Here is a 12,762-nt window from a genome sequence, read left to right as displayed (position 1 = left end):
CCCCTCTTCCTACATTTTATATCTTGCCTTCCTTTTTTTCTTTCTTTTTTTTTTTTTTTTTTTTTTTTTTTTTTTTCTCTCCCAGGTTCCTCCGGTTTAGGCTCAGCTAGCAGCATCCAGGCAGCTGTTCGGCAGCTGGAGGCTGAGGCTGATGCCATTATACAAATGGTACGTGAGGGTCAAAGGGCGCGGAGACAGCAACAAGCAGCAACGGTTAGCATGATGCCTGTGGCCCCTCATTCATTTGTCTTTCCCTTTATCCCCCCACCACATCATCAGTGGGGTTTCACTGCCCTTACCCTGTATGCTTTTGCATTAAGTTTGATATATGAATGCTTCTAGGAAAAAGGGTGCTTTCTGTTGATCCTGTTTATTGATTGGTTTACTGGTTTGGTTTGATTCAAAGCTTGGCCATCATACCCCACTCCCAGCTATCCATTCAACAGTGGCGCTTTTGCAAACTGCCTAATGCTAAGTGCTTGGGTTCTGAGGGGATGTGGGATGAAGATTTTTTTCAGTCTCATGGAATAATGCAGATACATCAGAGACATCAGGAATCCTAACCGTGAAACTCCCTCAAGCTTGGTACACATTACATTTTGCCACTTTTGTGTATGGCTGCTCCTTCCATGCTGACCTCTGCCTCTATTCTCCATAACCTCTTAGTACCTAGGCACTCAGGCTCTTTTAGGAGGAAACCTTCAGGTGCTTCAGTAGCCAGTTCAGCGTTACAGTCCCAGCATAGAGTGGCTTCAATAAAAACCTAACAATCCCATATGTATGGTATGGCACTCTATTTTTATTCCTGTCCTTGAAACATGCAAATCATCTTCCCAAGATCCAGGAAATAAAAATATCCTGAGACCTGGTTTTTCTTTGTCTATAATTACTGTTTTATAGTATGGTTTCTTGGGCAGGCTGGGAAAGCCTAGAATTTGGGGACAGTGACTCCAGAAAGGTAGAAAGGGAAAAAAAGAGCTGTAATTCTAGAATGAGTATTTTCTCTGCCCAGTCTCTTTCCTATCATCTGATAAGATGTTGGCTTTTTAAATAATCTCACCCATGAGATGCTGCTTTAATTCCTCTATTATTTCTTCTTTTTTGAGCAAACAGAAACAAAGAACAAACCTCCTTCCACACATCTGAGTTTCATGCATACATACATACACACACAAACACACACAGAGAACACCTTTTCCAGAAGATTTGCAGTCTGTATACAGGAGGCTGGTTGTGACTGAGTACAGGTCTAGAGTAGACTGTAGGAAGTACAGACATATAGGGAACTCTTTGGAAGAGCTTGTAATCTTAGGGTGGAAGACAGCAAAAGAGATAGGAAATAGCAGTCTTTGGTCCTGGAGAGCTACACTACAGAGTTTCCTAACCAAATATTGGAAGCTTTATGTCTAAGCTCAGCGTGTGAGATATACAAATGCCAGCCTGTAGCCTGTCCCTGAGGAAACTAGAGTTGCACCCTTTATGTGACTTTGTTTCCCTTTTATCCAGTCGGAGTCTAACCAGTCAGAAGCATCTGTCCGGAGGGAGGAGTCACCCATGGATGTGGACCAGCCATCTCCTAATGCTCAGGATACTCAATCCATTGGTCAGTACTACCTCCTGTTGCTAGCCAAGCAAAAGGGAGAGCCAATCTTACCGAATGTATGCTGGATCCCCTCCTCTCAATATACATAAGCTCAGTGTTTTCCAATTTGTTCCATTGACTTCTGGTTTCTGTAAATGGTAACAGGTGTTGGGCAACCAAAACACACTGCAATTCCTGTAGTAAAGAAACTAATAGGAGACAGCATGTGTTTTGAATCTTGGCTCCCCCTTTTATTGGCTCTGGGACCTGTGACAAAATTCTTTGTTCAGTTTCCTTGTTTAAAATAGGGATGTTCATAGTGGTTAGTATTAAATGAGTTAATGCATGTATAATGCTTAGAGAAATACCTGGCACGCGGTGAATGCTATTAGCAGCATTTATCAAAGTTAGTAATGCATAGAATACTTTTTGGCACCCTTTTACTACATTCCTGTGGAATAGTGTTCTTTTTGGACATCCATTTTTGAAATGCTATATTAAGTTATGTATTATTCATTAGGACTTTGGAAAAGTTCTCTATCGATCCTCTTTAACCCAAGATCACACGAGTTACAAGTGCCTTAGCCACAATTCAAACCTAGGGCTGTCAGATCATTGAAGAATAGTCAGGATTTGGGTAGATGACCGAGAGAAAAAATCAAGAAGAAATCCATATGGAGCAGGTATATGTATAGGGATCCCTGCCCAGAAGGTAAGCAGGGTTTTGCTGCTAGTTTTAAGTCCTGGCCCTGTTTTACAAGAGAAAATAGAATAAAGGCAGCCCATCTCCAAGGGAACTGTCAGAATTCAAAGAAGATGCTGTCCTAAAACATACCTTGTAAACTGCATGGCTACTATCCAAAATTCTGCCATTGTTGTATTACTTAGGTAATAAGTACTTGGGGAGATAAAGAAGCAATGAATAGCATTGTCCAATAGGACTTTGCAGTAATTAGTAGCTACATGTGACTATTAAGCACTTGACATGTGACTAGTACAACTGAGGAAGTGAGTTCATTGTTGTTTTTTGAGACAGAGTCTCACTTTGTCACCTCCCAGTAGAGTGCCCTGGCATCATAGCTTGCAGAAACTTCTAACCCTTGGGCTCAAGTTAATCTCTTGCCTCAGCCTCCTGGGTAGCTGGGACTACAGGTGCCTACCACAACACCCAGCTATTTTTAGAGATGGGTCTTGCTCTAGCTCCAGCTGGTCTCTTAACTCATGAGGTCAGGCAATCCGCCCATGTCAGCCTCCGAAAACACTAGGATTATAGGCACGAGCCACTGTACCTGGCTTGAGTTCATTGATTTAATTTTATCTCGTTTAAATTTCAATACCATCCAGTATAGGACTAGACTTTGCTTTTATGTGTTGCCCAGTAACACTCAGCAACCAGTGAGCCTGTCTACTTGATCTTTTTAGTAGCCAATGCATTTGCATGTGGTCTGGGAAAAATCTTCAGTGGAGGAGGAACCTCAAAACCTTTCTGAGTCTCTCTTATCTGTGCTCTGTAGCCTCTGATGGAATCCCACAGGGGGAGAAAGAAAAGGAGGAGAGGCCACCTGAGTTGCCCCTGCTCAGTGAGCAGCTAAGCCTGGATGAGCTGTGGGACATGCTGGGGGAATGTTTAAAGGAACTGGAGGAATCCCATGACCAGCATGCAGTGCTAGGTGAGTGGTATCTGAAGGGCCCAGGTTTCAACCCACTGTAGACTCTGGGGCTCTTTCTGTCCCTTTAATTTTTTTCCTTTCAGGTTAGTCCTCTCCTTCAGGGTCTCTATAATGAGAATGCAAAGGAGAATTGTTTTGTAACTCCTCACTTATCTCATTTTTCTTTGCTTTCAAAGAAGTTCTGACTTCCACTGTGGCTTATTCTACCATTATATTTCCTTGCAAGTGTTTGTTATTTCTTTTTTATATTATTTTTGTAATTTGTTTACGAAGGCAAAAAGGTTTGTATGTTGAATTTTGTAAATAAAATGTCACCACCCTGTTATTCCTACCCACAGTGCTACAGCCTGCCGTTGAGGCCTTCTTTCTGGTACATGCCACAGAACGGGAGAGTAAGCCTCCTGTCCGAGACACCCGTGAGAGCCAGCTGGCACACATCAAGGACGAGCCTCCTCCACTATCTCCTGCCCCCTTAACCCCAGCCACTCCTTCCTCCCTTGACCCATTCTTCTCCCGGGAGCCCTCATCTATGCACATCTCCTCAAGCCTGCCCCCTGACACACAGAAGTTCCTTCGCTTTGCAGGTACAGAGACCTCTTGGGCCCCCAGATGTAGGAGGTTTCACATTATTCAGGATCATTTCATACAATTTGTCCTTACCTGATTTAGTATAAAGAAGGTGAGAGAGATAACATGTGTAGGGGGGCAAAAAGTGAGCCTAATGAAGTCTGCTGGGGAAGCCCTTATGGGCCACTTTAAGGGGCTTGGATTTTATCCTGAGGACATGGGAAGTCAAGCAGGGACAGAAATGCTCAGATTCACATTCACACCTCAAGGCTAGCCCTGCGTTTGACTATTCATTTTTAGACCACTGAACAAAGAAAAAAAGAGTTGCTAGCTGATTGGCCATCTTGAAGCCTTCTGGTACCCATTATGTGCTGATTCCTACTTTCATTTCTCTTCTCAGAGACTCACCGCACTGTGCTAAACCAGATCCTACGGCAGTCCACCACTCACCTTGCTGATGGGCCTTTTGCCGTCCTGGTAGACTACATTCGTGTCCTCGACTTTGATGTCAAGCGCAAGTATGTACCCGAGATGTTGTGAAGGCTGATGAGACTTTGCCAGATGGCATCTCCCTTCCCATAAAGGAGCCAAAATTACTTCTGAGACTTGAAGTTTCCCTTGGTGGCGGCATTTGAAATGAAGCTGCTAAGGCGGGAAGAGACTCAACTGTGCCACTAATGGTCACTGTACCTAAATATTTCCTGGTCTTTACCCTATCTCCATTTTTTATTAGCAAAGTGATAGTCACATGATTTCTGAAGTCCAATTCTAATGTCTAAGGTGGTGCAAGTGGCTGTGGTATGCTCATAGTACGGCTTACATGGCTTCCACAACACTCTTAAAGTCATCCCTACTTCTCTTCTCCTTCCTATGTATGTGCATGGCTCTGTGGGCCTTTATTCAGAATGATCTACCTCTCCTAACTAGGCATTTCCCAAGCAAGTGCGGAGTAGAAATCAGTGTTTGGAGGATGGAGGGAGCATCATTGTTTGCTCTGTTACCTCAATCCTATTTTCCTTCCTTTCACACCTCCCAAGATATTTCCGCCAAGAGCTAGAGCGTTTAGATGAGGGGCTCCGGAAAGAAGATATGGCTGTGCATGTCCGTCGTGACCATGTATTTGAAGACTCCTATCGTGAGCTACATCGCAAATCTCCTGAAGAAATGAAGAATCGATTGTAAGGGCCCCAAACTGAGAAAAAGACTTGGGATGAGGGGAGTGGTGGCGTACTCCAGTCTGAAATGTAGGGAGGTATTGCCTCCCCAATTGGAATTCCCCCTAGGAATGTGACTTAGATAATCTCACTGAGCTGTCCCCTTCTTGCCTTCTGAGCCTGGTATGCTGGCTGGTCCTTTGGCTGAGATAGCCAATAATTTCCAAACAGACAGGAAAGTCTTTAGTATTTCCAAGGATATACCTGATGGCTTTGTGGTGGGAGCTTCACCATTGTTACACTAGGAATGGGAAACCTGCTGAGCAAATGGTCCCCTAGGTTAGGGGAAGTCTGCCCTTGTATGAGTTGCCTCCACCAAATTGGTAACTGCTTATTGGTGAGTCTGAAGCCATTAGAGGAAGTTGGTGGTTTGCAAGACTAAGTATAGAAGCTGATGGATTGAGAGATCTATTGAAATAGTTTGATTAGTCCCTCTCCCTTGTTAAGTTGGGTAACCATCTATGCCATAACACAAGAAGTCAGTCTTTCTGAGTAGACTATGCCATGCTCCTCCAGATACCCTGTTTCCCCGTGTTCTCCCAAAGATGCACTAGGTCTTATTTTCAGGGGACATTTTATCTTTGCTGTCAGTAGGTCTTATTTTTGGAGAATGTCTTATTTTCGGGGAAACAGGGTAGCTTAGAAGAAAGTACACTAGGCTTAGTGCTCTCTAAACAGCACTTTTCTCACCACTTCCAACTAAATGAGGCCTCATTTAGGCCTCTTATGCCTTTCCTTTTGGTGTTTTCTGGAATATTGGTGAAGCTTTACTAATAGTTCAGGATGGCATCTCTGTCAATGATGCTCTTTTTGGTCCCGGATCCCCTCCCCAACTCTGTGCTCTTCTTGACACTGTTCATCTGATAGTATACTCCCTAAAGACTGCTTCACAGCCTCTCACTTGGGTAATGCTGCATGAATGACTGGATTGGTTGTGGGCTTCTGCACATCTCTTTTCTGTTTTTGCTCTCTTATGCAGGTATATAGTGTTTGAAGGAGAAGAAGGGCAGGATGCTGGAGGGCTCCTGCGGGAGTGGTATATGATCATCTCTCGAGAGATGTTTAATCCTATGTATGCCTTGTTCCGTACCTCACCTGGTGATCGAGTCACCTATACCATCAATCCATCTTCCCATTGCAACCCCAACCACCTCAGCTACTTCAAATTTGTTGGACGCATTGTGGCCAAAGCTGTATATGACAACCGCCTCCTGGAGTGCTACTTTACTCGGTCCTTCTACAAACACATCTTGGGAAAGTCTGTCAGGTGAGGATGTAACATAGTCTTGGGACTGGTCTCAGTCCTAGGGATCATGTTTTTTTCTTTTGTTCCATCCCTCTGCTGCCTCTTCTCCCTCACACCTCCAACCCATAACCGTAATTATGTTTTTTCTAGATACACAGATATGGAGAGTGAAGATTACCACTTCTACCAGGGCCTGGTTTATCTGCTTGAAAATGATGTTTCCACACTAGGCTATGACCTCACCTTCAGCACTGAGGTAGGTCAGGAAATCCTGATGACTGCACATCTAAACCAGTCTAGGAGACCCATCCCAGATCACCTGAGAATTGACACCAGATAACCTCTCATAATTTCAAGGAAGCATCTTGACTTTTTAATGCCCTACCAGACAGAGAGTAGTGAATATTTGTAAGAGACATGACCAAAAAAATAAATAAATAAAAACAATTCAGATTATTTTCTAGTTTTTCCTTTGTAAAAAAAAATGCTTCCATGCACAAGTATCCTGTGTCATGTTTGTGTTTGTAAAGCAGTAAATCTTGCCTTGAAATAAAAAAAAAAATGCTCCCATGCATAATTCTTCATTCCTGAAGGTAGTTCACTGTAGAAAAATAATACAAATAGAGATAAATAAAAAACAGAAGTTTTTAAGTTTACTCTTCTCCCACATTATGATTGTGTTGTGTCACTTTACATGTGTTAGCCATGCCTTTTTTTTTCTTTTATCTTTGATGGCTGCCTTACTGTCTGACTTACCTCTCTTAAGGCCAAAGAGTGATGTCCCTCTTTCCTTCCCTCAGCCTTTGTCTATCAGGAGAATGACTGTTTTGTATGGACTTGGCTTTATCTCTCTGCCCAGGACATGGTAAAGAGTTTAGGGTGTGTTCCTAGGTGTCTCCCATCCTAAATCAAGCCTGATATGTGTGATTGGTATTTTGGTTGTTCTAGGTCCAGGAGTTTGGAGTCTGTGAAGTTCGTGACCTCAAACCCAATGGGGCTAACATCTTGGTAACAGAGGAGAATAAGAAGGAATATGTACACCTGGTGTGCCAGATGAGAATGACAGGTAGGGTAAATGGCCTTTAGACCCCCTAGTAGCTCAATATGGGAAGAAGTCTGGTTTTATTCATTTCACAAGCATTTATTGTTCTCTTCCCCTGTGACACAGCCACAAATGCCTTGCACAAAAGGAATCAAAACACCTGATCGAAAATAATTAATGTCATCCACTTGCTCATATAGAGGCCTAGAAACAGAGTAGTTGGTGAGTTAGGCAGATCAGTTAGCATCTGGTAGCATGAAGAGCCAGATTGGGGATCTCTGGCCTCGTTAAAGTTGTGTGAGTTTAAAACCTATGTGGCCTTTTGGTTCTCTTTCCAGGAGCCATCCGCAAACAGCTGGCAGCTTTCTTAGAGGGATTCTATGAAATCATTCCAAAGCGCCTCATTTCCATCTTTACTGAGCAGGAGTTAGAGCTTCTCATATCGGGACTGCCTACCATCGACATTGATGATCTGAAATCTAACACTGAATACCACAAGTACCAGTCCAATTCTATTCAGGTGAGCTGCTACTAGCATCAGCCCCCTTACCCTAGGTAGTGCAGATTTGTGTGATAATAAAGTAGTACTCTTAGAGGAAGGGGGTTGTGGATGATACTTCAGCTATATCTAACTCTTAAGTTCTTCTGGAACATATTTTCAGGTGATATTCTTGTCTCTTACAAATAAAGGGACTGAATGAGTCCGTTAAACAGAAGGGAATTGCCTGAGATTCCCAAGTGTAGCACTGTTTTCCAAATTCCATCCCACTAGAAGCTCTCTCCCTAATGTTGGCTTCTTGTGTCCTTTCCGGCAGATCCAGTGGTTTTGGAGAGCATTGCGTTCTTTTGACCAAGCTGATCGTGCCAAGTTCCTCCAGTTTGTCACAGGTACTTCGAAGGTCCCCCTGCAAGGCTTTGCTGCCCTTGAAGGCATGAATGGCATTCAGAAGTTTCAGATCCATCGAGATGACAGGTCCACAGATCGCCTGCCTTCAGCTCACACATGGTAAGATGGAGAGTTCATTTTCAGCATTTAAACTGAGCTTGTATACTTGATACTTCTAGGCCCCTACCCAAAGTTTGGAACCCAGATCTAGCCCAGTGCTGGACCCTGGCGTGAGTAGGGAACCTGTGGCCTTTTAATTTCAAGCTTATTCTTTTTTAAAGCACCAAAGGAGGCAAGAAAATCTGCTGCTTTCTCTGCTGTACCCTTTGTTCTATACAATTTGGATTCAGTTGAAAGGATTTATTTAAGGACCCAGAAGGCCACATGTGACCTTAAGACCGCAGGTTCCCCACCTCTGGGTGGGGGCTGGGATGACATTAGCAGTAAGCACCACCACAGGGGAGCATTGTGTGTTCCAGGGCTCAGTGTGTCTGGAGCAAAGAGGAGTTGCAGGGAGCAGAAGGCTAAAGAACTCAACAGAGGTCAGATCACCAATGACCTTGAACACCTTTTTTTTTTTTTTAGAAAGTCTCATTCTATCACCCTAGGTAGAGTGTGGTGGCATCATAGCTCACAGCAACCTCAAACTCTTGAGCTCAGGAAATGCTCATGCCTTAGCTTCTCGGGTAGCTGGGACTACAGATATGCACCACTACGCCCATCTAGTTTTTCTGTTTTTAGTAGCGACAAGGTCTTACTCTTCCTCAGGTGGTCCACCTGCCTTGGCCTCCTAGAATTACAGGTACGAGCCACAGCACCCAGCCTTCAGTACCTCTTTAGAGCTTTCTCTTGAGCTTGTAGGCAAGGCTGTAGTGTCAAAGGGAGGAGTAACAGGGTCAGATTTGTGTCTTTGATGCCTAATGGCCAGTTTTGGAGCCAGAGAAAGGAGGGCAAACTGAGTGGGGACAAGATTGGGAGTCAGCAAGAAGTATCTTCCCTCAGGGGAAGGAACAGTGAACATCATGGGAACACAGGGATTTTCTTATCTATCATCTTTGGTCACAGAGTGATCTTTTTTCTTTCCCTAGTTTTAATCAGCTGGACCTGCCTGCCTATGAGAGCTTTGAGAAGCTCCGTCACATGCTACTATTGGCCATCCAGGAGTGCTCTGAAGGCTTTGGGCTGGCCTAATAAGGCCTTGCCCACCTGTGTGGAGTTTTTCTACCGTTGTTGGACCTGGGGAGGGGGGAAATTAAAGAAGAACCGGAAAGAAATTGTCAAAAACCAATAAATGAAATCCACCAACTCACCAAGTGTGTGTCCCAGCTGCCCCGTCTTCCCTAGCGCATACCTGTTCCTCTTCCCTGCTCATTCTCTCTCCCCCTTTCCCATTTACTCACCACCTCTCCTCTTTCCATGCCGTCCATAATCCCTACCCCATGTGTTTAAAAGGCAATAGCCTTTGCGGGGACCTGTTTGTCCCACTGTTTGAACAGTGTGCTCCTCAGATTCTGTGTTCAGAAGGATTTGCTGCATTGAGACTTGAAACCTTTGGATAGGGGAAAAAATTATATATATATATATATATTTTTTTGTTCTGTTTGCATTTCTTAATTTGTGCTTGGAATGTGTTGATGTGCACAGCTAATGATTCAATGCGAGACAAGATTGGCGTCTGTGTTGTGGAGGTTTCAAATAAAGAGCACTCTTCATAACTCACTTTTCACAATGGAGTTTTTTTTTTAACTTAAAAAAAAAAACTCTTAATCACGTGCTAGACATCTGGAAGAAAGATCCAAGTGGACTCTTCAGAAAACCATCTCTTTCCTACACACTCGGCTACCTGCCTCTACCACTAGTGTGGCTTCCTCTTTTAAAATCATTTAACCCACAGGAGAGATTGGCAACCACCAGAAATTGGTGGTGGGGGTGTCTTTTGTAGAATGAGCTGTGTACTTTGGGATAGTGTTAAGAGATTGTAAACAAGGACAAAGCATGACCTTGCTCCAGGAGGACAAACTGTAGCAGGTTGTACAAAGCATTCAGAGAGCTCAACTCGACCCAATTGATTTATTTTGTGAGCCTTTCTAACGCTTCAAGTCTGGAGCTCAATTTAAAACTCCTATTTCATTATTTTAGCTCCTTTTTAATAAATTTTGAAGCAAATAATTTGAATAGTTCTCCAGAAGACCTTTATGTTTTTGTTGTGTCTCCCTCTGTGTCTGCCAGTCTGTTCAAATGATCTTATAGTCTTATTTTTTACCCTATCCAGCACTTAGAGGATCTAAGGACTTCAATGGTTCCAGCCTTCAAAGAAAAACTTAATAAAAAACTTAATAAAAGTTTAGTTAGAAAAATAACCCCACATGGTGTTTTCCTTTGCGTTCTCATTGAGGTGCTACCTGTTAACAAATTTTCCCCTTGATCACATCCCAAAATATGAGTCTAGGAGAGCAACAGTGTGTCCCCTTAATCTGATCCCCTGGTCCTGAAGCACATGGCTATCCCTTTTACTATTATTTTTAATACTCCCCATTCTTCATGTACGTGGCCCTGCTATGAGGACTAAGAAGACAAGTGAAGCATACTTGTCCTTGTTTTCAAGCTTCTAGTCAGGAGATGGTGATTAGTTCTGACAGATGTAGAAAAGGATCTCTAGATAACACAAAGCAGAAGTGCCTGAGCTGATCTGGAGGATCAGGAAAGGCTTTCCTATGTCAGTGCACTTAAACTTGAGTTGAATCCCAAAGCTATGTGTGAGTTAAGATGAAGAATGAAAGGTCATCCAAAGTAAAGATAGCAGAATGGTGGCCTAAGGTGAGGCTGAGAGTCCAGCAGAATTTTAAAATGGAAAAAAATAAATAGAGCCATTTTTGTCAAAAACTGGTTTGAAATAAAGTAAAATAAACCACTGATAGATAAATTTGAATGTAGAAGGACTACACAGGTTGGGGATGCACATATTTATCGCTCTAGCATACTTAATAGTATGCTAGAGAGAGAAATATGATCAAGTAAGATTTGCTTCTGGGATGTGTTTGGTATAATCATTGCCTCAATGTCAAATAACAAAAATGCCAAGGCATTTACTAACCATTCATGGTAACACTTAATGGTAGACATACTACCTTGATAAGGTAGTTTCAGACAACAGCCAACATCACATAAGGTGGCTAGTGGTAAAACTACCCTGCTATTCTACACTGTTTAACCATTTCAGTAAGGCATAAAACCAAAGGTATAATTGTTGAAAATAAATCATTTGCCAAACCAAGAGAATCAAGTTAATGGAACTTAAAACTGTCTAGCTGAAGACCTAGTTATAATGAACAAAATATTTCATAAACTTTATTGTTCAACAGGAGTTATAAATTCAAACAGTGGTATACTGTGTGATAGTGAACATGTATCAGCTGCGTGTGTATATCAACCAACTTGAACAAAGAAAGGATAATCCAAGAAAAGGTTGTGTACATACGGTATAAGACTAAAAGCTGTAAAATAGTATATGTGAGAAGCATGAAAACTGAGGACAAAATCTTGCAGAACATTGAGGGAAAGTTATGGAAGGATAGGGGAGTGGACAGAAGGAAAGGATGCAATCGGGAAGAGCTTCACTACACAGAGGGCTTCAACTACACTGGTGATGTTTTATTTCTTGAGCTGTGCTTGGTACGTGATACTTTATAACTTTTATATATCTGAAATGTTTCATGACAGCTTTTTGAGATATGTAACTTATTAAATGTCACAAAGCATTTGAGATAGATAATGGGAGACATCAGTCCTGTTAAGTAAAAATTATAGGAGGCCATTGTTTTGGACAAAGCTTCTGTACTAGGCCCCTTCGGGCCTGACTAAAAATCGAAATGGAGTCACCTATGCTAAAGTTCCATTTCACCAAACCAAAACTAAATTATTACCTAACCTGACTGACAAATCAGGAGAGGGAGATAACAGCCAATTTCCCAAACAGGTCAGTTTAAATCTTTAATTGGATTTTATTTTGTGAACCTTTCTAACTCTTCAAGTCTGGAGCTCAATTTAAAACTTTGATTTCATTGTTTTAGCTCCTTTTTAATAAATTTTAAAGCAAATAATTTGAATAGTTCTCCAGAAGACCTTTCTGTCTGTTTTTGTTGTCTCTCCCTCTGTGTCTGCCAATCTGTTCAAATAATCTTGTAGTCTCATTTTTTACCCCATCCAGCACTTAGAGCTGATATAAGGACTTCAATGGTTCCAGCCTTCAAAGAAAAGCTTAATAAAAGTTTAGTTAGAAAAATAACCCCACATGGCGTTGCCTTTGCGTGCTTTTTCTCATTGAGGTGCTACCTGTTAACAAATTTTCCCCTTGATCACATCTCAAAATGTGAGTCTAGGAGAGCAACTGTGTGTCCCCCAATATAGTTCCCTCTGCTTTAATTCTTGCACCAAAAAAGGAACCCTGAAGTAACTTGATATTAACTAATCAGTTATTTCTATCATTTGGTCTCCCTATCCCCAACTTAGAAAACTCATTTTGTTTTTTGTTTTTTGTTTTTTTTTTTTTTCAAGA

At 42.2% G+C, this 12,762-nt stretch overlaps 1 protein-coding gene across 18 annotated transcripts in view; it reads left to right on the top strand.

The window, feature by feature from the left end:
- HUWE1 (HECT, UBA and WWE domain containing E3 ubiquitin protein ligase 1) overlaps positions 1-9,922 on the top strand; it is a 163,953-nt gene extending 154,031 nt beyond the window's left edge. For 17 of the 18 annotated variants that reach the window (XM_053581182.1, XM_053581185.1, XM_053581190.1 and 14 more), the window contains 12 exons: positions 86-213; positions 1,507-1,603; positions 3,097-3,252; positions 3,591-3,836; positions 4,220-4,337; positions 4,857-4,997; positions 6,013-6,300; positions 6,430-6,535; positions 7,228-7,345; positions 7,660-7,841; positions 8,137-8,327; positions 9,296-9,922. In XM_053581182.1, coding sequence (XP_053437157.1) covers positions 86-213; positions 1,507-1,603; positions 3,097-3,252; positions 3,591-3,836; positions 4,220-4,337; positions 4,857-4,997; positions 6,013-6,300; positions 6,430-6,535; positions 7,228-7,345; positions 7,660-7,841; positions 8,137-8,327; positions 9,296-9,398 — 1,874 coding nt within the window. In that variant the 3' untranslated portion in view covers positions 9,399-9,922. The remainder of the gene's footprint in view (positions 1-85; positions 214-1,506; positions 1,604-3,096; positions 3,253-3,590; positions 3,837-4,219; positions 4,338-4,856; positions 4,998-6,012; positions 6,301-6,429; positions 6,536-7,227; positions 7,346-7,659; positions 7,842-8,136; positions 8,328-9,295) is intronic. The other variant, XM_053581196.1, reaches the window with a different exon arrangement.
- The last annotated feature ends 2,840 nt before the right edge of the window (positions 9,923-12,762 follow it).

This window comes from Nycticebus coucang, chromosome X, assembly GCF_027406575.1.
Source record: "Nycticebus coucang isolate mNycCou1 chromosome X, mNycCou1.pri, whole genome shotgun sequence".
Lineage (NCBI taxonomy): Eukaryota > Metazoa > Chordata > Mammalia > Primates > Lorisidae > Nycticebus > Nycticebus coucang.
This window is presented reverse-complemented; position numbering and strand designations above follow the sequence as displayed.